This window comes from Hemiscyllium ocellatum, chromosome 10, assembly GCF_020745735.1.
Source record: "Hemiscyllium ocellatum isolate sHemOce1 chromosome 10, sHemOce1.pat.X.cur, whole genome shotgun sequence".
Lineage (NCBI taxonomy): Eukaryota > Metazoa > Chordata > Chondrichthyes > Orectolobiformes > Hemiscylliidae > Hemiscyllium > Hemiscyllium ocellatum.
Genome location: NC_083410.1, coordinates 19,186,520 through 19,212,356, shown reverse-complemented (window position 1 = coordinate 19,212,356; position 25,837 = coordinate 19,186,520). Strand labels below are relative to the sequence as shown.

Here is a 25,837-nt window from a genome sequence, read left to right as displayed (position 1 = left end):
ACCAACCGGTTCAATGAGGAATGCAGGAGAGCATGCCAGAAGCAGCGCCAGGCATACCTAAGAATCATGCCTCAACTTGAAGTTACAAAGCAGGACAACTTGCACACCAAACAGCGTAAGCAGCAAGTGATAGAGGAGCTAAATAATTCCACAACCAACAGATCAGATCCACAGTCCTGCCATACCCACTTGGAATGGTGGTTGTCAATTAAATAACTCACTGGAGGATGAACCTCCACAAAACATCCCCTCCCTCAATGATGGAAGTGACTAGCATATCAGTGTAAGCAGTAAAGCTGAGACACCGGGCACTCCTGACCAATGATTGTTTGCAAGTGAACGATAGGGTCCTCTGGAGGAGGTCAAGATCTATGTGCCAATGTACCTTCAAGCCAATTCATTCACTCCATATAATTGGAGGTGCTGCATACTGCTAAGTATATGGGCCCTGAAACCATACGAGCAATGGTCCTGAAGGAGCGTTCTCCAGAATTTGCTGCACCCTTAACTAAACTGTTCTAATATAGCTCTCAACAACAGCAGATACTTGACAAGTTTTGAAAAATTGCCCAGATATGTCTGGTGCACAAAATCAGGACAAATTCAACCCTGACAATTTCTGCTCCATCAGTCTACACTAGATTATCAGGGAAGGTGTTATAAACAACGCTATCAAGCAGCAGTTGCTTAGCAATAACCTGCTCATTCACACGGAGTTTAGGTTTACCAAGACTACTATGCTCCTAAACTCATTACATCCTTAATTCAAAAATGGACAGTACTGAACTCCAGGTAATGAGGGGAGAACAACTACCCTTGACACCGAGGCTGCTTTCGAATGAGTGTGGCATCAAGAAACCCTGGCAAAATGGGAGGCAATGGAAATCAGAAGATTCAGTTGCTTGGAGTCAAACCTGGCACATAGAAAGATGGTTGTGGTCATTAGAGGTGAGTCAACTCAGTTCCGGGTCATCACTGCAGGGGTTACTCAGAGGAATGTCCAAGGTCAAACTGTTTGCAGAAGCTTCAAATGACACTGCCTCTGTAAGATCAGAAGTGGGGATGTTTGCTGATGATTGTAAAATGTTCAGCACTGTTCACCACTTCTCAGGTATGAAAAGTCCTTGTCCAAAAGCAGCAAGACTTAGTCAATATCCAGGCTTGGGCAGACAAGTGGCAAGTGATATTCACACCTCAAAGGCCGGAGAATGACAAGTCAGAATCTAGCCATCGGCCCTTGACATTCAATGCCATTACCATCACTGAACTCCTCACTATCAACATCCTGGCAACATACAATTGACCAGAAATAGACTAGCCACCTAGTATACACTGTCATGTTAAGAACAGGTCAGAGGCTAGGAATCCTGCAATGAGAAACTCAACTCCCAACTCCCTAAAACCTGCCCACAATCTTCAAGGCACAAGTCAGAGGTGCCTAGATGAATGCAACTCCAACACCACAAGAAGCTTGACAACATCTAGGACAAAAACGCCCACTAGATTATCACACAAATATTCACTCTCTCCATCAGAGTTCAGGAACAGCATCGAGTGCCATCTACAAGATGCACCACACTAAGTCACTAAATCTTCTTAGAAAACACCTACTAAACCCACAACCATTACCATCTAGAATTTCATAAATTCACCCTTTGGAGAAGTGTACAATCAATCACTGACAGCTACCTCTGGATTCTCATGTTAATCTCTCCATGTGTAATCTCCAAAATTTGATGTCATAAATAATCCATTTAAACCAGCAAACACCAAAAGCTGTGTCATTGTGAACACCACAAAATCCAACTCGTTATATTTTTTGCAATACTTTTCTTTTACTTAAGTTTATTTCAATGCTCATTTCTTGGAGGTGCCAGAGCAAAGTGTCAAAGCTCCACGAGCATCCAGCTTTGCCTCAAGATGTTGGGAAGCTTAACAACAGCCAAATTACTGAGTACTTTTTTTTGTAAGTGAAATTACAATTTACTCATACTACTTTAAATTTGATATCTTGAATTCATTATTCACAATGTGGTCTCCGTTATACTGGGGACGCAGTATCCAGACTGGGTAATCTCTTTGCTGAATGCATTCATTCAACTCACAAGTATGACCTTTAGCTTCTGGTTGATTCTCATTTTAATGCTCCAGCTTTTGGCAATGTTTTTGCAAAACATTGTGTTTACTGAAAATCTTAAAGAACAATTAAAATATAAAAGAATTGGCTGGAAAAACTCACAGGTCAGACAGCATCTGTGGAAAGAAACAAAGTTAATAGTTCAGCTGATACCCTTAAATCAGACTTGAAGAAAAGTAGGGATTGAATTATGGGAATCAGGTGAGAGAAACAAAAACATAAGGAGACTCCCTGTGACATGATGGAGGCCAGAGGAATGAAATAGCAAAAGATTTCATGAAGTAGCAGCCAAAACAGTGGTAATGATATCATGAAGAAACAAAAGTTGTGTTCAAATAAGGCGAGTTGCTGCGTGAGAAACACTGGAATGCAACATAAAGAGAGAGAGATAAGGAAAATAAAATCACCAGGTCAACACAAAAAAAACAAAACATTTACAATCAGATGGTGGCAGATTTTATGACCTAAAGTTGTTAAACTTAATGTAATGTAGAGTTCACAAGGCTGAAGAGTGCTGTGCCAAAGGTAATGTGTTGTTTTCTGAGTTTGCAACACATAGCAGACCATCGACAGAAAGGATAACATGGGAGTAAGCTGGAGAATTAAAATGAGAAGCAACCAGAAGCTGGAGGTCATACTTGTAAATTGAATGAACGCATTCAGCAAAAACATTACCCAGTCTGGGTACTGGGTCTCCAGCATAAAAGAGGCCACATTGTGAGTAACGAATTCAAGATACCAAATTTAAAGTACGAGAAATTGTTACTTCACTTGCAAAACATGTTTGGGATCTTGGACAATAATAAAAGGCAAAGGTGAAAGGACAGTGATACATCATCTATGCTTGCATGGTAAGGGGTCAAAGGGAAGAAAAGCAGTATTATAAGTAAGTAATCTAGGCAGGTCGGGTCAGAGGGGACACCTCCTAGAGAATGCTGAAAGGAAGGAACAAGGTCAATGTTTTTGATGGTGCCATTGGCAGAAATGTAAGAAGGTGATATGTTGAATACAAATGGTGGTGGCACAAAGGTGAGGACAAGATCAACCCCATCATGTTTCTGAGGGGGGGGGGGGGGGGAGGGAAGGGAGCAAGAGGTGCATGAAATAGTTTGGGCAGGCTGGAAGGCCCAGTCGACCAATACTCTGTGGGAATCATCCGAAATGTTTCGGAAAAATTAAAACATGTAGGAAGCATTGATGTGAAAGGCAGCATCATCAAAACAGATACAACAGGCATGGAGAAACTGGGAAAATGGAATGGAGTCTTCACCAGAAGCAAGATGTGAGATAGTGTCATCTATGTAGTTAGGAGACTGTGGGTTTGCACTATGTTCAATGTTAATCACCAAAAAAATTAAGACAAAGCAGAAGAGGAGTGAATGGCAAGCCTGGTAAAAGGAGAGGAAAGTGTGAAAATTGGAAACAAAGTTAATGAAAATTTCCAGTTTAAGGCCTGAGAAGGAGGCACCAATATTGTAGTTACTGTCATCAATGCACTGGATAAAGAGAAGGTGGGGCCTTCCAAAAGAGGACTGGAATGGGTGTTCTATTTATACTCCAAAAAAGGTAGGCACAACAACATGGGTAACCATAGCAACAACTTTTATTTGGAGGAATGAAAGAAATTGAATGAGAAACTGCTCGAGTGAAAACAAGCTCAGGCAGGAGGAGACGGTGGATGGGGATTGATTGGGCTTCTGTCCAAGGAAGTGCAGTGTCCAAGCCTCTCCAATTAAGGGATGGAGGTGCAGAACAATTGGACATCCTAGCAGAGAGGCAGTGGCTGAGGCCAATAAACTGTAAATTGCTGAAGTGACTGAAGGCATCGAAAGAGTTGATGATGTAGTACAAGGGAGAAAGAATGAAGTTGATCTAGAGGAAATAAACATATTGGGGCAGGTACAGGCTGAAACATTGGGCTGATAGAGATGTCAACCTGACACATTCACACTGCTCATCTCCACAAATTATACCACCGTGCTGAGGTTTTCTAGTTTCCTTTCTGTTCTAAATCACAAAAAGCGCCTATTTTTGAAAATCATGTTAAGACACTAAACTGAGTTAAATACGGAGCTGAAAACGTGTTGCTGAAAAAAAGCGTAGCTGGTCAGGCAGCATCAAAGGAGCAGAAGAATTGACGTTTCGGGCGTGAGTCCTTCTTCTCCTGCTCTTGGATGCTGCCTGACCTGCTGCACTTTTCCAGCAACACATTTTCAGCTCTGATCTCCAGCATCTGCAGTCCTCACTTTCTCCACCAACCAGTTAAATAGTTGACTTTGCATCAACTTTGGCTAGAGTAGGCAATTAATCTTCCTAAAAATCGGTGATGTGGTAAAGATGACTACTAAGTCAAAACTTATGCAAAAGTTACCAACTTCTTCACAATGACTTGGAAATATATGTATTATTATAAAGATTAAGACAGAAGCAGTTTACATTTGTTAGAGTACAGGATACGAGCCAAACCTGACTGTCAGCCAGTTACAGGCAGTCCTACTGATCCACAGATAAGCCAGGAAGTTTGGTCCAATAACTAATCAGATTAAGAATGGTTGAAATACCAATCGTGTACACTAAAGACCTGGATGAGATACAAAACCTGAGTCACTAAGCAATTCTAGGCACCAAAAGTACAACTCTGTCTTTGAACTGGCTTGATTGACCATTCAATCTTGGACTACCAGGCCAAAAAAATAAATACTTCTGTCATTCCTGGAATTTTTAGCTTACTAAATCTGTAAATTACAAAGTTACATCAGAGAATTTTTTAAAATCTTGGAAGAAATAAAACAGACTATTTTGATAAAGCAAATGCAATGGATGTTGTGAACACAGACATTCAAAGAGCTCTTCATCACAAAGACTAGTTGATAAAATTGAGATACGTTAGGCAGTGTTTAAGTGAAACAACATGGGCCCTGTCTGCTAACCAAGATAGTCATATTTTTTTTTAAAAATGCATTGATCAACCCATGACATGCCAGCAGCTGTACTGAACCCAGGGTGGCTGGGTTATTGCTGAATCTCACAAATGATGGGATAGGGGTGGTTGCAGGGTAGGAGTCACAGTGTTGTTAGCAAAGGGAAAGGAGTGGCTCTATTTGCACTCCAATTCCTGATACCTGGTCTCTCTATTGGACAACATGCACTTTTGAATAAGGAGTATCTACCAAGGGCCCATAAACAACCTGACAGGTTCACTTGCCACACTCCCCACATGCGATCCTTCCTCCCACTGAGGTAACACTAACATTTGCAGGATCAGGCCTTCAAGTGGACACTAGTTAACCAGTTCAGAGACTGTATGGATACTGGAATTTTGTTTTGGCAGGAGGGGACGGTGGAGAGAAGTGGCAATAATGGGGGAAGGCCACTGACGAAACTCACTACAGAGAAGGGCATTAAATTCTGCCCATTGTATTAAAGACAATCCAGCAGTATAAATAGGAAGTTGGTTAAATGAGAGCAAACAGTACTGGCCGATGGAAAGCAAGCTGTAATGAAAGATCATTGATCTAAAACATTAACTCTTTCTCAAACAGACACCAACTAGTATATTGACTTCCTCCTGCATGTTTGGTTTTAGTTTGAAAGACATTTTAATGAAGGATGGAAGGATGGAAGGATGGAAGGATGGAAGGAAAAAATAAGAAAGGGTCATTAGGACATGAAATAAATTCATGGAAACAGTGCTGGCTTTCCTGTGAGTCGTACAATCAACAGTGTGATTCACTCTGGTTTCTGTACCATTAATTTCTTGGTGCCCAAATCTCTCAAACTTTTAGTCTGGAAATAATAAGCTGAGAGTGATATCATTTTTTGGAGTGCAGTACACGTGAGTCTGTGGTCGGCGATAACAAAATTAAAATTGAATCCTTGCAGCACGTCATCTATCCAGGATTATAATTGGCTGAAAAGTGATCTCAAATAGCATTTCAGCCTAAGGTGGCTAGACAAAAAAAAAGTCCACATTTGAGCTGAATACTAGGAAATAAAAAGTTCACTAGAATGCAGATTTATTTAACAAATTTTTTTCTCCAATTATTAAAAAGGCAACAAAAGTATGATTCTTGTTAGGATTGGGGGCAGGAGCATGGTGTACGATGGGATACATCAGGAGAAAGTGAGGACTGGGAGATCAGAGCTGAAAGATGTGTTGCTAGTGTTGGGGAGAATCTGCTATCGGGGTACCTACATTGGGGTTAGGGAGGGGAGCACCATTATTAAAGCTGACACTGTCAGATACCAGCTAAAACACAGCCATGTAAAGTAAACCCAGCCACTGCAGGACTGTCTGCCTGGGGCCACATTCCTGGGGGATTAGAACATGTCCGTCAGTTTCAGATCACCCTGTTACATTCTCATTGTTAATAAAGGAAACCGGTAACTATCGGATAGTGTAAATCGCACCGATACTACACTTGATTGATAAAGTACTTGCTAATGCCTCCGCTGACGTCAAACTCATTCGGGTCCTATGTTAAATGATAATATCTGTATATTCAACTATAGAGAACTATTGTGAACGCCCAGACAGCCAGACGCATAGCAATGAGGAAACCCTTCCAAACAATAAACTTTTAATTTACAAGATTGGAAACTGCCGAACCCAGGATGTCTACCCATTGTTCAGCACAGCAGGAGTTGGACAGGTATTTCGGGGCAGCCAATAGAGACACTAATCCATTCACAGACAGGTGAACCGACCAATGAAAGAGCCGAACAAGGGGAACCTGACCGGGAACTCGAGGAAGCGCGAAGTATAACTGCACCAGATCCGAAGGGAGAGGGAGAACGCCTTCTCCAACGAATTTGCATGCTTTTGAATTCGTTGTATAGTTTGCCAGTCTTGATTCTGTAATAAACGGTGTTTTTGCTCCAAACTCTAGCCGGTTTGATCTCTCCTTCCAACGAACACGTGGAGACAAGACCATTCGGTTTCCGTCTCAACACTAAAAAAGCACACATGTCAGGCAGCATCCAAGGAGCAAGAGAATCAACGTTTCGGGCATAAACCCTTCTTCGGCTTGTGCCTGAAACATCGATTCACCTGCTCCTTGGATGCTGCCTGACCTGCTGCGCTTTTCCAGCAACACATTTTTCAGCTGGGATACATCAGGCCTGAAATCAGTCCCGTATAGGATTTTTGAATAAAAGTCTGAGAAATGAATGCATGAAAGTGAAACTTGGCAAGTGCAGGAATTCATACCTTTCTTTTTATTACAGATGACTGTTGAACATAATCTCCACAAAACAAGTGACCCCCTCTGCAACGTACCACTCAGAATGGCCAACTGGATGGAAAGGAGTTTTTTTTCTTTAACCTTAAGACATTACTTAAGTGAATAGTTAGCACAAACTCAAATTCACAGATTCTTTTAGTTAGTTAGATAGAATATCAGTTTTTTCACCCCCAGTTTCCTATGGTGGTCAGCTTTACAAAATATATTCATGGTAACCTCAGAGTGTTTCCAAGTTAAATGATAAAGGCTATATCGGCCACTCACAGGCAGAGGTAATTGCAATGCATACAAGTGTTCAGAGATAAAGGAGGACGAGAGTTAAGCCACTTGGATCAGATAGTGTCACTCGTGTGCATGATGAGTTCAGCCGGATTACAGGATAAACCCATTACTGAGGGATTCACCAACCCTATGTCCCAGAACCTAATACCATGGTTTCAGCTGAATATGATCAATCTGACCACATTGCCCATAAGGCCAAGGTCACATATGCTCTGAAAACATTGTTAACCACCAGAATGCAGCCAATCTATTGTAGAGATTTGAATGTAACAAATTATGTTAAAATTTGTTGGGAAAGAAATTAAACCTAGTTCAATCTTAACAATCTTTTATGTGTTTTAAATTATGATTTAAGATGCAAAAAAATCTAGTTAAATGCTAAACCACAGAGTGTTACACTGAACTTGCTATATAACTTCTGATATTCATTTTGGTATGTAGTTTGATTATTTATTATTCAAAAAAACTATCTGACCCTGTCTACAACTAATAGATTTTTATTCATTGTTTATTTGCTCAATGTTTAAGTAATAATTATGTTCTTGTAATGAAGAAATAGTTGGTGTGTAGTTTGATGTTTTTGTTGATGAATTGATAAGAAAGGGTTATTACTTTGCTCACTGACTAAATGAGTTTCCTGATTGAGGACTGAAGACCTGTGGATGCTGTAAATTCAAAACAAAAACTCAAGTTGCTAGAAAAGCTCAGCAGGTCAGGCAGCATCCGTGAAGAAAAATCAGAGTTAATGTTTCAGGTCGGGTGACACTTCCTCAGCGAGACCTTGAAGATTTTTTGAGAAATTTGTCCGATGTCAAAAGGTAAGGAAATATGGCAGCATGGATTAGAAGTCGACTAAAGGGCAGCAAACAAATATTACTGGCCAAGGGACATTTGTCAACCAAGGTCAGAACAATGATCCCATTATGCTGTGAGAGTTGCAGATTTATTATAAGCTAAGCAACTACAGAAATTTACATCAGAGAGAGGACCAAATAATGCATGTGCCTGGCTGCACACTGAAAGACACAGGTGTACACATTAGCTAAATTTTAAAGGGAATATTTGTCCAGGTATCCACATTAGGAAATCATCTGGATTTGTGCTTTGCACACTGTCAAAATGGATAACACAAAATGGGAAGTTGGAACAAACTTGTACAGGAGAAGGAGGAAGAAGCATTTTAATCATGTGATGGGGCAGATATCATATGAAACTTAATGTGGAGAAATGTACAGTACAAAATTTGCAACATCTTAAAACATATAATTATTTAGTAAAAAAAAAGAGGCAAAGTGGCAGGGGAACGCACCTACATGAAAGCTCTTTCAAGGTGTCATTTCAAGCACAGGAAGTTGAATGACATTCCTGCAGAGCAAAATACTGCTTTTTAAAAAAGTTTAGGAAAGTTCCAAATCACAAAGATAAGTGGCAGCTAAAGCAGAATAAATGTAACTTGCAGAACAAACATTAGTTAATATCTAAAATAATTTACCAGAGAACACAGCATTAGGTAACAGATTATTAATACAGATGGCTGTTAAGATTGGTTCAGCAGAGGTTAATGTCTGTATGGAAATGCTTAAAAAGGAGGCTGGGTAAGGAGCAGCACAAGGCTGAAGGAACAGCATAATATGAACCAAAGAAGGAAGAGTACTGTCTACTGTTCGTAGAGCCTGATATAAGAAATAACAGTGCAGGGAGTAGGAGGGAGCACAAATCACTAAAATGACTATTAATATTAACAAGGGGTGTACCTGCTGTAACAAAAGAACATAATTAATAGGTACAGGAGTGAACACTGGAGTCATTTAAAAAGATAATGAACAGCTTGATCATTGAAAAGTAGAAGAGTCAATCTGCCCAGATTTTTTACTTTAAAACCCTCAACTCTGTAATAGATCAGCATATTATCAAACTTCATCTTCAGCACTAGCCTTCACTTTAGTGTGGGGAAGAGAATTGTGATGATTAACATAACTCTCTGAAAAAGGTAATGTGCAAGTTGATATTGACTATTTGCAGGTGTTCAGCATTGTTTCTCATCCATATTATATGAAAATAACCTTATTTTGAAACTCTGCACCCTAGTTCTAGCTTTCCCCTAGGAAAAATATTTAAATGAATGAAATTGAGGAAATGACATTGGGGTGTACTCCAACTTATCAGTCCTATTAAGTATGAATAGTAGTCTTATAGTGTAGTCGGCAGCATCTCTAAGGCAGGTGCTCTGGGTTCAATTCCCACGCCAAGACTTGATCCCCAAGGTAGGTGCGTTTATGGCATGGTCAAACAGATTATCAATTAAGAAATTCTTCCAATATACTCAATGACAGATGTTAAGAAAGAGTGAGTGAGAGAGATTCATGTTTAGGCATGTGACAAATAAATCAGAGCCTCTACCATCACTAGTTGTAACTTCAGGCTATAACAGGTGCAACAATACATGTAGCCATAGCAACTCTAACTTCTTGGGTGGCCCATTGGTTAGATGGCTAGCATAGATCAGATTGGCACCAAAAGCAATAGCCAATCCCCATTCCAGTTGGAGATGGATTTGGGATTAGACTCCTTGGCCTACGGAACTCATGTCTGCATTGCACCCTGTCTTGGCGCAAAATACTCAAGAAGAAAAATTAAATATGAAGTCAACAGGTGGTCAAATTGATTCAGCCTATGAGGTTGAGCAGAGCAACTTTAATCAAACTTAGCCCTATCATTTTGAAAAGGGCCAAAACAGACTTTCCTCAAGATTGCTGATGGCTATCAACCCACAACAAGTGGAATTGGGAATTTATAGGCAACAAAACTGGTTCCATAACTTGGTGAAAAGGCAATTATTATACTTTTCACAAATAAGTTAATAGACAGGTCTCATGCATGTAAAATGAATGATCCTTCCTGCCTTAAGTCCAATTCAAGAATTTTAGAAGTGCCAACTTGAAAGGTTTGCTAACTCAGCTGCAGAGTTAGAATAAAACAAATAGCAGAGATAGAACATGCACCGAAATAGATGTTAGATAGTGCTACTAAAGCGATGTACAATTTTCTGAAAACATCAATTAGTAGATCATTTCCTGCTGGAATTTCTGGATAATTTAAGATCTGAGTGCTCGAATGCAAGTCCTTAAATCCAAAAACAATGCAAGGGACTAGGTTGACACATGGCCTGCTAACAACTCTGAATTCATGACATTTACATAATTTTAACTAAATAGATAAAAGCTAGCCAGCAAACAGATAGCAGGGTATGGGCTATAGACCGTCACAAAAATTGTCACAACTAACGTAGTTCTGTAACAATAAAAGGCACCACTCTTCCTGGCACTTGATTTGCAGGGGCTGGTCTTTCCTAGCTACAAAGGCATGGTAAAATACCTGCAACCAGTCAAAGAGGGGAAAAAAACAGCAAGTTATTAGAGCAACTACCAGGAAACTACACCCCACACATAAAATAAACACAAAGTACACATTTAACTGACAACCCACCTTCATCAATACGAGCCTCTGCAAAGCGAAAGCGTTTAAAAAGGTCGATGCCAAATACAAAAAGATTACGGGCTCCACCGTGATGATGGTCCTTAGATTCATTCTGGTCTCAGTGGGTTTTTTTGGATAACACTAGGAGGTAGTGGTAAAACAAAATTCAAATCGTGAAGCGTTTTCTAAAGTTGGACTAGTCTCGGGGTGGGGCTGTCACATGAGAATGACTGAAGGTCTGGGGGAGTGAACAGGTGCAGGGTGCGTGGGCGGGGCGCGCGGGCAGGTGAGCACCTGGCCAGGCGCGTGGGCAGGTAAGCACCTGGCCGCACCTGAGCGTGCCCAGCTTGTCCCTCAGGTGGAACAGTGGAAAGCAGAGCTCCCCATCTCAATGTCGCCACGAGGCATACCTGGCAACTCCTCCACCACATCCGGAGGGCGCAGGTGGTGAGTTGCACGCCGTGGTTCCACTTTGATCGGCGGATTTTAATATCACGGGGAATATTGCGTTTTTCTTCTTCTGTCATCGGGCTGGGACTCCAGAGAGGTGTGTCCCCACGTACGTGCACGCAGATCAATCGTGCGAAATGTCACTCCTGTGTCGATTCTGACTCATTTCGGTTGCAAAGATTTCCGGTTTGAACCAATTTGGCACTCTCAAAAGGATGGACACGATTTTCTGCATGTATACTTTTGAATTGTATGTACTCCTGCAAACATCATCCCTTCCTTGGTATTACAGTAGTCACTCTATATTGTATACAAAATAGGCACGTAATCAGAGCTTCCAATTTATTTTCAGAATGAGGGTCATCGCTTAACGAATGAAAATGAAAATTAAGAAGAGCTATATTATCAGGAGGCTATAGACAAATGTAATTAATTTATTCGAACATCATTCCTCCTCTATACCTATTGTTGGTTTTTTGAATCTTGTTTTGGACTTGTGCCAGACATTGACAATGATTTGTCGATCTCTCACTGCAGAGTTTACTTGCCTGTTGTCTTAAAAGGTGAGGAATAGAATTTACAATGGTTTAAAGATTAATTATTAATTAAGCAGTTGAAGAAGGTTGCAATCCTAATTCATAACACTGGCCCTAATTATAGACCCATTCCTAATAGACAGTTTTTATAAAACTAATTACAAAATTGCACCAATTCCACAAAGTATGTCAATTTAGACTTGGAAATAATGTTATCCTTCCTTTCACATTCGTGTAGGCCACCCTTCAACATACTAAACATACAAAATAGATGCAGAAGTAGACCATTCAATTCCTTCAGCCTCACCACTCAATGAAATTATAGTAACCAGTTTGTGTTCAAATTCATTCCCATTTACCCCCGGTTCCCAATCATTCTGTCAACTTACAAGAAAGTATCTCCCCACCTTAAAAATACTTGATGTCCCTTAAGCCATCACGTTACGAGGCAGAATGTTCCAAAGCATCTGATAGGAAGGAAAACACCCTCACCTCTGTCCTAAAAGGGTGATCCCCAGTTCTGCACTGATCACGAGGAAACATGTTAGAATCAACCACTTTTTGCAAAATTTAGAAAGGACTATTTAATCTACTTTTGGCGTCTTATCTAACTAATTGTCTTACTGCCTTTCTTCAATACTGAGCCATTTTTCTCTTTTGGTTCATTTCTCTTTTGTCTTTTTGCTCACAGAATATCTTGTGCACGTCAATTACTTCTGAATGTCTTTCAGCTAAATTCTTTTTAAACTATCTGCTCTCTCTATTTCTCTTTGACCTGAATTATCATGTATGATGGGTGGAATTTAATGGCAGGGCAGAAGGTGGCCAGGCCCACTTAATTGCGGGGGGAAAAAAACATGAGTCTGTCTCCTGGCAACAGGAAAACCTCCCATAATTAAGTTGGAGGTGGACAGAGCCCAATGAGAGAAACTTGCCTGCACACTCAATTAGGCTCATTAATGAGACGATTGACACCAATTATGCCAGAGCCCACGAGAATTTAGTTACAGCCTCCAGAATTAAATGGGAATCAGAGGCCTTCCTGTGACACTCAATTTAGTCGGGTTGGCCCCAAGAAGGGATACATGTTTCCCAACAATTTTTCAATCATTGCTCCCTAAATAGGTGCTGTCCATTAAGTTCTGGCCTGTATTTTTAAACATCATCTTCAACATATCCTGCACTACACCTCCCTTGTAAGGCTGTGGCAGTGATGTTCTGAAAGCTGCAAACATTTAATTATCTTTCTCCTTATACAAAAAAATGAGCAGGGCTCATAACATTGAGATCAGGATGGAATATGCTAGAAAGGCTCAGACTGGGAAAAGACACAAACAATTTTTTAAATTTGTATTTAGATGCTAGTACATTACTGGATAATAAAAAAACACATTTTTGTTTTAACTTCTCCAAAACTCAACAATATTTTGGAGATCTTAAATGTTCAACATCTGAAAGCAGCATCTTTCCCTTAGTTTGACCCTGAGTTCTGTATAGCTCAGCAGCTTGATGTTTGTAAGTTGCTGTATCATCTTTCTGTGATGCTTGTGAGAGTTTAGAAGAAATATATATATAGGTTTATCACACAATTGGATCATTCAACATTTCCTCTCACTTCCTATTTCTAAAAGTTCAGACTTCCACATTTTGAGCACAATCTCACAATTACCTTTTGCTCTGACTGGCTAAGCAAAGCAGAAATGAGGAAGGGGCTGTGTTGAATAAGGGTAAAAGAGGGCATAATGAATGCTTTGTTACAGTATAATATCTTGGAGGGTGATAGATTGGGAAATACAGCAGAGCAGTGTCTGTGCTGAGAATGGTCCACTTCTTTCAATGTTTGTGACTAAGTGCCGAAGAGAATCACAGCAATGAATAGCACATTCCTCAACATTGTAGTGTACTTAACAACAATGGGGAACCGCGAGTGTCAATTGCCCTTGAATCAGCTGTTTTCAAATCACGAGCAGTTAACGTCATTCTTAGCAAAAGCAAAATACTGCAGATGCTGAAATTCTGAAATAAAAACAGAGAAAGCTCAACAGGACTGACAGTCCGGATGGACAGAGAAATAAAACTGCACAGGGAAATTTATCCAGTCCTGGGTTGGAGATGGGTTTGGAGAAAGAATCAGTTGTAAAAATCTGAAGATAATGTCTGGTTTTGCTTGCCAATGAGTTCCTGCCTCTAAGTGATCTCCTCAGTTTGGGGTCAATACAGCAATATATATCACTCTGGTGGTGACTTGTATAAGGCAAGAGGGTCAAAAAGGTTAACACATGAACATGGTGCAGCTCCATCTAACAAAAACAGCCTCTGGTTGGAGTCAGTCATAATATGCCTGTTAATCTGACTGTTACTTGGCGAGTTGAAAAGTGTGGTGCTGGAAAAACACAGCAGGCCAGGCAACATCCGAGGAGCAGGAGAATCAATGTTTTGGGCATAAGCCCTTCTTCAGAATGAGGCTGGTGTGCCAAGCGCGCTGAGGTAAAAGGTAGGGGGGGTGGGAATTTGGGGGAGGGGCGCTGGGAATACGATAGGTGGAAGGAGGTGAGGGAGAGCGTCATAGGCCGGAGAGGGGGTGGGGGCGGAGAGGTTGAGAAAAAGATTGCAGGACAAGAGGGTGGTGCTGAATCCGGGGGTTGGAACTGAGATAAGGTGGGGGTGAGGGGAAAAGAGGAAGCTAGCTTCCTGGTTCTCTTGCTCCTCGGATCCTGCCTGGCCTGCTGTGTTTTTCCAGCACCACACTTTTCGACTCTGGTCTCCAGCATCTGCAGTCCTCACTTTCTCCCTGTTACTTGGTGAATCTGTTAGTCTGCGACTGAGTCAGCCAAAGGTCCAGCCTTTGTCTCTGAGGAGATCTATCTATCATTTTAACCTAATATTAGTGTAAGCTAACTACTACAATGGTTCATGTAAACTGCTCTTGTTACTGTTGTATAATAATCTTGATACTTAAGGTCAAACATCTGGTGAAAATTCCTAATGGTTCATTGCAAACTACTAACTACCCATAGACCAGTACCAAAACAAGAATAGTGATACCAACCATCCAAAGGCGCAACATTATTGAACTATTTTGCAAGAGATGCCAGCCTTGTTTAGCAATTAGATACAACATTGACCAGTGGCCAATTGGTGGAGGGAGTGGAATGTCACCATCAGGATCTTCCAATTCAAAGACCAAAGATCTGCATGTACCTGAAGGTGGCCTCCAGTTTTTGGCTGGAATATAATTGATGGCTCCTCTAAATCCACATCCCTGTCCAAACACTGAACTGCGAGAGCCAAAGGCCACAGCCACATTCAAACTTTGTGGAGATGTTTGAAAACATCTCCAATAATCCCTCCTCCCACCCACCCCACCCCCATCTACCTCCCAATACAAAGTAGGCCTGAAACCAGAGGGCTTCAGAGATTTCCTCCATTATTATGGACATTGCAGTCTCCTGTCTGCCTCAGGAGTACATGTCTCCCAGTGGTACTGCTGGTCATTCAGATCTTTGGTCTCTCTCTTCGCTGACCACTGTGCTTAATTGGACATCAAATGCAAAAATAGTCTTTTAGTTGGCCTCCTTCTACAAGGTCACAACTCCCTGTGGCTAGCACCAGCATGGAGGTTTGGTCCTGCTTGATTTCTTCCAGCAGAAAAATCTCAAGGATGCTAAACTTGTCTTCTTGAAACATAGTGCAATTAGGTAGGAGCTTCCATCATTTTGATTGAACAGCAACGTAGGAAACTGTGATATCGGCAGATGTTCTTCAACTTGGAGGCGATAAATTTCTTACTTCCAGTTGACCTCCCCTCCTAGGTTCAGGAAGTCATGGGTTTGGGACTTGCTTAAAAAAAAAACAAATTGCAGCTCAATTTGAGAGGTCACATTTGATGAGGTAAACACGTGATGACATAAATCAGTGCATTTGCTTGGGCTGTTTATTGCCCTCAACGTTACCAAATGTCCGAACCAAAATGGATCTTTATTACTCCCCACACACTAACATTAATTTGACACCAGGGCTTGTCAAACTATGGATTTTGCCTTACTCTTCTTACAATTTACTTTGTGGTTTGTTTGAGTTCATCTTAAAATCAGTGAACAAGCTCCCTCAATTGTCTAGTGGGTAAATACTTGATGTGTTTTGTTTTTGAACCATAAAGACCAAAGGGGTTCCATATTTGAACTCTGATTTTTTTATTGAGTTATCTGATTATTTTCTGGACATAAGCCAGTAAGCTACAATTGGACTCCGTGCCTCAGGGCCAGGAAAGGGATACATTTTTTAATAAAACAAAATCAACCCATGTTTCATTTTCCTGATTACTATCTAATGACCTCTACTGGGAAATGTGTACTAAAGGGCTAATTTTCATTCTCAACTGGAGTACATAAGTGTTGCTAGTGGATCAATTACATGCTTTGTATCTGCCCTGATATCCCTCTCAATTTAAGCCAATGCAAGGCTCACACCAAAAATCAAAATGATCCTCTTTGTGAATAACGATCACTATTTGCTGCGATACCCACCATAGTAAATTAGTCCATTAGCGCTTGCTCTTTCGGTTATATAAAGCATGCATTTTATCAGTTTAAACACTAAACCAAGTGATGATTGAGCTCACTGAATGATTACTCCTAAATAGACGAACAACTTTTTATTTGGTATTAAAGAACTAGAGTACTGCTGGAATAAAGAATATGTTTTTGTTGAAGCTTTTTGTCGAAGCTTTTTGTCTTGCAGTATTCAGGACATAGACATTCTTGTGAATGTAAATGTATATCTTAATATAACTACTTCAACTTCTGCAGCACAGTTCTAGAGAAAAACCTTAGACATGATTTCTGGCAATCCTGTTTACTATTTGGTCTATTAGTGACAGTTTATAGATTGTCAGAAGCTGGAACATCAGTGAAGTTGCCCTGAAGGCCTTGTCTGTTTGTGTAATGAAAATGAATACATGCAGAAACAGACACCAGTTGTCAACAGACAGTACTCAGTGTCTGAACCAGACCAAGGCTTGAATGTGAGGAAATTTGGGATCTTCCCCTTCTACATGTCAACTGAAATCTAAATTTTTTGACATCCATCTTTATTCCTAAATAGTTTATTGAAACAAAATTTGTTTCTCTCTAGAGGGTTTGCAACTAATTGACTCAATAGGATAAAAGTGGCCTTAGTAAATGAAATGCAGTTCCCAGTAGATGTGTCCGCAAAAGCACTCAGGATGTAAGGGACCTGATCACATTTCAATTCACTGTAATCTTCATAATTCTATGAAAATATATCAGAACAACTAATCGTGCATAATTGGAGATTGTTGCCTTGTAATAATTCATCGTTAAATGTTCTTTATTTATGAAGTTCCTGCAGGTAACATAAATTATTTTGTAAACTCAGTAAATCTCCCCCTCAATGCTAATTTTCTCATGACATATATAAGACATAATAGCATCTTCCTGTAATAATGGTTTGGGAAGAACAGACATTCCTGGAAATATATGGGTTATTGATCAAATCTTAAACCCACTATTGACCCATCATTTATTTTTACAGATAGTGACATACGTTTCACATCTACAGCAATTTGTTTTTTTCAACATTTGTATTTTTTTAAAACTGAACCCAAATTTAAACTTTTGAAACTCAATTCAATAGAATATTGGTAACTGGATTACAGAACCAGGATGGGTTATTGGTTTTAAGTTACCAATCTGCCATGATCCAATTGAATATCGAAACAGGTTAAAATAACTGAATGACTTCCTTCTGTTGTTATGTCCCAGTGATTGTGGAATTTTAATGTCAGTGCATGTACCATTTGGTTGGCTAAAAAGTCCTACCATCATCCAGGTCATAGGAGTTAGGCAATAAACTACCATAAGATGCTCATTGCAAAAAAAATCATAGGATGAAATATTAATGAAATTGAAAGAGTAGCTGACGAAAACAACCTTTCTTTAATTATTAAGATATTTCTATTTTTTTAAAAAACTAGAGCAATCAGCTGCAGTCACATAGTACTGAACATATGTGTTACATATTTTATAATATTGAATATGTATGGACGTAGAATATATGTGTCCTGAGATAAACTTTCAAATTAGAATTGTCTGGATTTTTCAGATCTTTTGTCCCCAAAGACTTACATTGAAGCTGGAACAGTAATGATACTTTCTCCTGTGGCAGATGTTCTTATATTGACATACTAAGTGTCTGTAGTTAATTATACAGGCAGAAATCTAGGAGATGCAATGTACAAGTACATTAAGTGGAGAGTAAACGCAGCAGGTTTAACTGAGGATGATGTCATAAACCATGTGAGTAAAACCATTTATAACCATTCCCTTGAATCCCGCAAGATTAGATTATCTGCTTTGTAATCACTGCAGGCAATGCATTATAACATTTTATGGAATGGATTGGCTTAGCCTTGAGTCAGTTTCAGTGTCGACAGCTGATGCCAGAGCAGACTGGCCTTCAGTGTCAAGACAAAATTCTTGAGGTGCAGTGCCATTCACACTGAAAGATTAACAATTGTGTTATGACAGATTTATTAAGAAATACTTTACAATTGATATGCCATATAAAATGACATTATAAATTAATCTCATTAATAAAATTTATGGTTCCTTGCCCCCCTCCACTCATATGTGCTTTTGGAATGAGGTGTGACAATTTGGTATTCTAAAGAAGAGGAATTTACCTTCAAGATGTGAAGAATGGAGAAAAGTGACACTGGTTAGATATTATTCTATTTCACCATATCTTTTGCTTATTCATTCAGTAAATCACTGCTCCACAATTTACAAAAAAAAAGTTATTTTGGGTGGTATTCTTACCTAGAAGCATGTAAGGAAGAAGAGAACAGATTTCCCATTGACAGGTTTTGGTAAAAAGAGATTTGAAATGCCATGAGTAAAGACCAATCACCATCATGAACCTGTTGGACGAATGGTGTGTTTCTTTGGAGAATATATCCTATAAGATCTCATATACGTAATCTACAAAGCCTCAAATCCAAGGAAGAACATTCTGTTTCATCTTGTTTGTAGCTATTCCTCCTGGGAGGTCATGGTGTTGAGGAGCCAGTGTTGGACTGGGGTGGACAAAGGTAAAAATCACACAAAACCAGGTTATAGTCCAACAGGTTTATTTGGAAGCACTAGCTTTCAGAGTGCTCCGGAAAAAAAATCCTATAGGACAATAATCTGATATTGTGTGATTTTTAATTTTACGTGGTGATCTGCTGTCATTGATATATCACATTTGTCCACCAACTGATTTTGCTCAAACATCTACTGCAGATTGTCTATAGTGACTCTCTGACATCTGTCATTCAGCTCTGCCTTCTGTCCAATGCCCTGTATTTCACCTACAATGACAGATCTGTATAGCTTTCGAGCTCTGATCAAATGGCCAACATTCTGACATTTTCTTTTTTTAGATGTCACTTTTTAGAGTTCTTTCTTTTCTCATGCAATTTCTCATGCTCCCCTTTGCTTGTCTTCTGATCTGCATGTAGAATTTCACACAGATGTCTTACAGCCTTTTGAAATGTGGATGCTATTTTCTTCAGAGTTGAAAAATGTGGTGCTGGAAAAGCACAGCAGGCCAGGCAGCATCCGAGGAGCAGGAGAATCGACATTTCGGGCATAAGGCCTTCTTCAGGATGTGTTTTTCCAGCACCACGTTTTTCAATTCTGGTACTCCAGCATCTGCAGTCCTCACTTTCTCCTACTATTTTCTTCACCAGACTTTTATTTATTGTCTGACACATGCAGGAAAGCGAATAGAATATAGCATCTTATGAGTTATTTCCTTGTTACAAGCTAAAGTTTTCTCATTGTTACTGTATCCTTCATCTTCAAGATAAATTCTTCTGGTTATATCTTTTCTCCTTCTGTTTTCAGTATTGTGCTCATGGGACAGAAATAATAAGTGTGATGGGAAATATATTTGTGAACATAAGATGTTTAAGATAAAGTTCCTTAATTTCTAATTGTAAGATTAACTTTTTTTTTATGCAGCAAATCTTGAACACAACACTATGATGTGTCTGTACAACTAACTTATAAATGACATTATTTTATTTTAAAATAAAAAGATTATCCCTGCACTTCCATGACCAAGCCAAATAATGTTCCCATTAGAGATGTAGAATGGCTGGTACATTTCCCTTATATTAAATGAAATCCCAATCACAGAAATTTTACCACTGATGTACAAAAGAAATTGTGCGAGCCAAACTCCACCAGAAGTATTTTTAACTGTAAAATTTTATATTTCTCTATGCAGAAGAAAATGCATATATTCAGCCAGATGGCGGCACGGTGGCACAGTGGTTAGCACTGCTGCCTCACAGCGCCAGGGACCTGGGTTCAATTCCTGCCTCAGGCGACTGACTGTGTGGAGTTTGCACGTTCTCCCCGTGTCTGCATGGGTTTCCTCCGGGTGCTCCGGTTTCCTCCCGCAGTCACAAAGATGTGTGGGTCAGGTGAATTGGCCATGCTAAATTGCCCGTAGTGTTAAGTAAGGGGTAAATGTAGGGGTATGGGTGGGTGGCGCTTCGGCGGGTTGGTGTGGACTTGTTGGGCCGAAGGGCCTGTTTCCACACTGTAAGTAATCTAATCTAATGGTTCAAATCCTATTTCAGATTTGAGTGTTTAATTCGGCTAATATTTTCGTGCAGCAACAAAGGAACACTGCACCAATGGTGTTATTTTTAGGCTTAAAGGTTAAACCAAGGCCCAGTTTGTCCTCTAGGGAAGATGTAAAAGCTCACTATACCACTCCTTTGAAAAAAAAGCAGGGGAGTTCTATCAGTTTCTGAGCCAACATTTATCACTTAAATGGCTTCATCTTTTATAAAAAACCTTGTGTTTGCCTCCATGCCTTGAAAGAATAAAAAAAAAGCATTGCTGGCTCAGACAGCATTTATTGCCCATTGCTAACAGAGAGCAGTTCAAAGTTAACCACATTGCTGCAGGTTTGGAGCTGTACATAAGTCAGTCCTTCCCTAAAAAAAAATTAGTGAACCCGATGGGTCTTTAAGATAATCAACAATGATTGCATGGATAGTACTGGATTAGTTTGTTTATTTCACATTTTTTTTAATTTGCAGAAAGTCTCAGTGAATCAACAGCAGTACAGAATTTTACATAGGATATCATTGGCATACAAATATTCAGTGTCATTGTTGTGCAAGTGAATTTAGGCAAATATGTCATATTTATGATCTCTTCTGGGAAAGAATGGTCAATTCAAGCACAGCACTTTTTAAACACTAGGTACTACAAACAATGGCTGTGCCCTTAACTTAAAATATTATTTTTCTATTTACCTGCTAGCTTGGTAGAGCAAATCACCTACCCTGTGGTAGAACCTTCCCAAATTCCATCCCTCAATTTTCACATTTTTCCTGGATTTATTTCACTTGTAGCAATTTTGCTTCTGCCTCTTAACTGTCAAGGCATGTTTTTTTTCCCCCTTTTTATTAATTTACATGATGAGGACGTTTATTGTTCATCCCTAATTGCCCAGAGAGCAGTTAAGAGATAGTTACATTGCTGTGGTTCTGGAGTCACATGTAGGCCAGGAAAGTATGGCAGATTTCCTTCCCTAAAGGGCTTCCACTAAAGGACTTAGTGAGCCAGATGAGTTTTTTTCAACACTTGATTCATAGTCATCATTAGTCTCTTAATTCCAGATTTATTAAATTCAGGTTCTAACATTTGCTGTGGCAGGACTTGATCTTAGGTCCCCAGAGCATTATTTGGGTCTCTGGATTAATAGTCCAGCGATAATACCACTATGCCATCACCTCTCCCTGCTTCTGGGTAACAAAATGTCTCTTCTTCCTTCACCTCCACTTATGACCTAGTTAATGGATCTATGTTTTCATTGGTTATCTAGTTACTGCTGCCTTGTTACTGTTTTTTTGGTTGGTACTCACCAGTCGTGGAACCCTTGGGTACCCATTTGTACCTTCCTGGGTATTTATTCAAATTAGTTATCAATGCCTTTTATTTCAATAATTGCTTAGTATACAGAACTCAAACATACTGCACAGAGACACTAAGTGGAAGCTTTACATTGTGCACTCTTCTGGACTAAGGTGCAAGAAACCAAACTTAGAAAAAGAGCAACAATTTATATAGCATAAGAGAGTGCTACTTGGTTATCATGGTGATGTAACAGAAACTGTTAACTGAAAGTTAGCTCATTTTAACTCCAGTCAAGTTATTAGACTTTGATTGCTGCTTTGCAAAGACACCCAAGGATTGGGAGTCACCGTAAGATTTTTCTCAATGAGAAGAATGTAATGTATTGACAAATTCCTTTTGCCCACAGATAGTAAGATCACACCCAGTGATGAACATATCACTCTGAAATTTGCAAGCATGGCTGGATAAACACAGCCAACACTCTACTTGCAACAGATAGTCAGAATGACATTCTGTTTGACACAATCCACCAGTTATTGGGACATTTATGTGCCCAGCATCAGACTGGCGGTGATACTCATTAGATGTGATTCTGTTATCGGGCAACATTTAATAAATAATCCCAACACTTCTAGGAGTTACATGGGAAACCAATCTAAGATCACCAGACAGGCTTGCAGTGTGATTAATTTGTTTGTGTCATGTGCCTTCAAAGATTGAAGAATGGGACAGATCTAACTTTATTACTTTTTCCATGACCCTTCAATCAAGCATAGACCTTCATTAAACAAATATGATCAGTTTGACAAATTGACTGAGTTTTCAATTGGTGCTGGAAATAATTCTATGCGATGCTTTATCTCAATCTCTTAGATGGAGACATTTATCTCATACCAATGGGGCTTCTTGGCGAACTGGAATACAATATACAAGTTAAACTCAGTGTGTTGTTTTCCTTTCTTGACCTGCTAACTGTGTTACAGTTTGATCTTAGCAACTCAGGAGAAAGCCTGACTACAGAGGTCTTTGTGAGAGGTAGTCAGCCTGAGAGTGACCTTTACCCTCAAGCCATTTGAGAAACAAGTGTTACATAGCCTGTCTTAAAATCAAACATTTCTCAAATACTTTGTTGCAACATTGTTTTATAGCTGTTGTTTGCCCTTTGAAGCCATATATACTGCTGCTTTGCACTTGAAATTGTACCACTGAGCTTTAATTTTGCTTCTCGTGCTTTTCTAACAGTGCCCTTTGTCTGTCTATTAATACACACAAGTTTTTCCAAGCCCTTTGCCCTCTTCTCTTACACTGTGAAGGTTTTTCTTTTGGATGTAACTAGAGGAGCAGAAGTTTAAAACAAAATGCACTGTTACTCCTTCCATCATAATAGTAACGAGGCATGGACCTATTGAAAATATCTGAGTGAAATATTTTAGTTCTAATAAGCACGAAGGGTTCAGTTATTTACAGGGCTTTACATCCTGCCTGACGTGCCCAAAGAGATGTGGGTCGAGGTTTGTGCTGTTCAGTCATGTAAAGACCAACAGCAGAAATTCTCCTGACTTCATTTTCAAATTGAGGAGCAGCAAATAACTGGAAAAATGCAACAAGTCTGTCAGCTGTAACCAATAATGACAGATCAACAGTTTGGATGTAAAGCTCTTCTTTCAGTTTTTCTTTAATAACGTGTAAGTCAACCCTGCTCCAATGCATATTGTGCATCAGAAAAATTGCTGGAAATAGAGGTATTTTAGCAAAGTACCCATGAGGACAAATGCAAGAATGCCAAATTTCCAACAATGTTGGGACTTCAGGAGAAAAAGGAGCAAAGATGAAAGCAAAATACTGCAGACACAGGAAATCTGAAATAAAAATAAAATGTGGGAAGACCTCAGCAGATTTGTAGAGAGAGAGACTTAATACTTCAAGTCTAATATGATTCTTCTTTGGGAATTGTGAATAGTGTGCTGATACTGCCATGTCACAGGGAATTATCAGCTCCCAAATCCTAGGTAATTCAAACAAGGCACGAGGCTTGAACATATTTTTTTTCTCTTTGCAGAGAGTTGGTCCCTGTGTGTGAATACATGTCATTTCCAGCAAATCTAAATGAGTTACATTCCAATAACCTAACAAAATATATACATTTCAGATAGAGTTCAGGTGGCTCCTAAGTGAAAGTACTGCTAACAAAATAACATCCTTCACAACTGCAATTTGTCAATGTATGAAGCCGTAGATAATTAATTAATGTTTCGCAAGAAGTATTTTTTTTTAATTTTAGTTAACATTGCAAAATGAATTCCATGCCCTTTAGTTATTCTTGTAATTAACTTTATAAATATTGAGACAATATATGAATTATATGTTGCATATGAAATATCATTCTCAATATATTAGTTTTCTATTCATCATCAAAGGCAATCAAAACTTTCATTGATGTAGCATCTTTCATGACCTCCTGGCCAAAACTCATTAAAACTGAGGAAATATCTTTGAAATGTATTCAATACAGGAAACATAGTCACTAATTTTACACAGCTAGCTCCCACAAACAGCAATGCGATAATGACTATATCAAATTATCTGGTGCCAGAACATTCAGCCATCATTAACAGTAATATTTTCTACCTATTGTTCATTCCACTTAATATCAAATTTAAGTGTTTAATGCAAGAATCTCCATACATATCGTAGAAGCTTGATTGTGTTGAGCTTCATGTACGTATGATGTTAGCAATTAAAGTTGAACAAAAACACTCTAATCTGGAAATTATTTTGTAAACTATCACTAATATTAATCAAATCTAAGCCTGAAAATTTATAAATAATCCAAAACAGCTCTAAGCTGCAGTTGGGAGTCAGGTCATGTTCAAACACATGAAAAAGGCAACACAGATGACCACTTGTTGAATTGTTATAGATTGGCTGCTTCTGGGGAAAAAATCACTTTGATTCTCAAGGAACTACAAGGACTTCTGCTCATGAGGAAAACCTAAGGGATTACAGTATGAGACATCAGAACAAAGCTCAAAGCTAGCTAGACTACAGTGTCAGATGTGGCTGACAGATACGTACAGGGCTCTGCTAGTGCATGAACAAGAGAAACCCACTAGAAACCAAGCAAGCTGCCAGTTAAACTTGCAGGATTGCACTTGCGAGCTTGTTATACAACTGAAACAAAGCATTCAAAGGACAAACGCTGTACCAAGTCAAGCTTCCAGCAGAGGCTGACAATACAATGAGGTAAATGAATGTCCTGCACCCATCAGCAATATTGTACTGAATATTTGTCACCTTTTTTTGCAATTTAGCAGGAGTGCAATTTAAATGATAATAGGTAATATTGGAAGATATTTGTGCGAAAAAAAGTTCAGTTAGTACTCAGTTGCTGAGAGTCATAGAGATGTACAGCACAGAAATAAACCTTTTGGTCCAACTCGTCCATGCCGACCAGATATCCTAAATTAATCTAGTCTCATTTGCCAGCACTTGGCACGCATCCCTCTTAACCCGTCGATTCATGTTCCTATCCAGATGCTTTTTAAATGTTGTAATTATACCAGCCTCCACCACTTCCTCTGGCAGATCATTCCATATACGCACCACCCTTTGCATGTAAAAGTTCCCCCTTAGGCCCCTTTTAAATCTTTCACCTCTCACCCTAAACCTATGCCTCTAGTTCTGGACTTGCCCATGGAAATGATCTAGTCTATTTATCCTATGCATGCCTCTCATGATTTTATAAACCTCTACAAGGTCACCCTTGTT

The 25,837-nt window shown here is 39.4% G+C and overlaps 1 protein-coding gene across 3 annotated transcripts in view; it reads right to left on the bottom strand.

Moving 5' to 3' along the window:
* Positions 1–11,580, bottom strand: part of zgc:174356 (uncharacterized protein LOC100137120 homolog) — a 90,389-nt gene extending 78,809 nt beyond the window's left edge. For 2 of the 3 annotated variants that reach the window (XM_060830825.1, XM_060830828.1), the window contains exon 1: positions 11,149–11,562. In XM_060830825.1, coding sequence (XP_060686808.1) covers positions 11,149–11,250 — 102 coding nt within the window. In that variant the 5' untranslated portion in view covers positions 11,251–11,562. Of the gene's footprint in view, positions 1–11,148 lie in introns of all 3 variants that reach the window. The other variant, XM_060830827.1, reaches the window with a different exon arrangement.
* Positions 11,581–25,837: the final 14,257 nt, after the last annotated feature.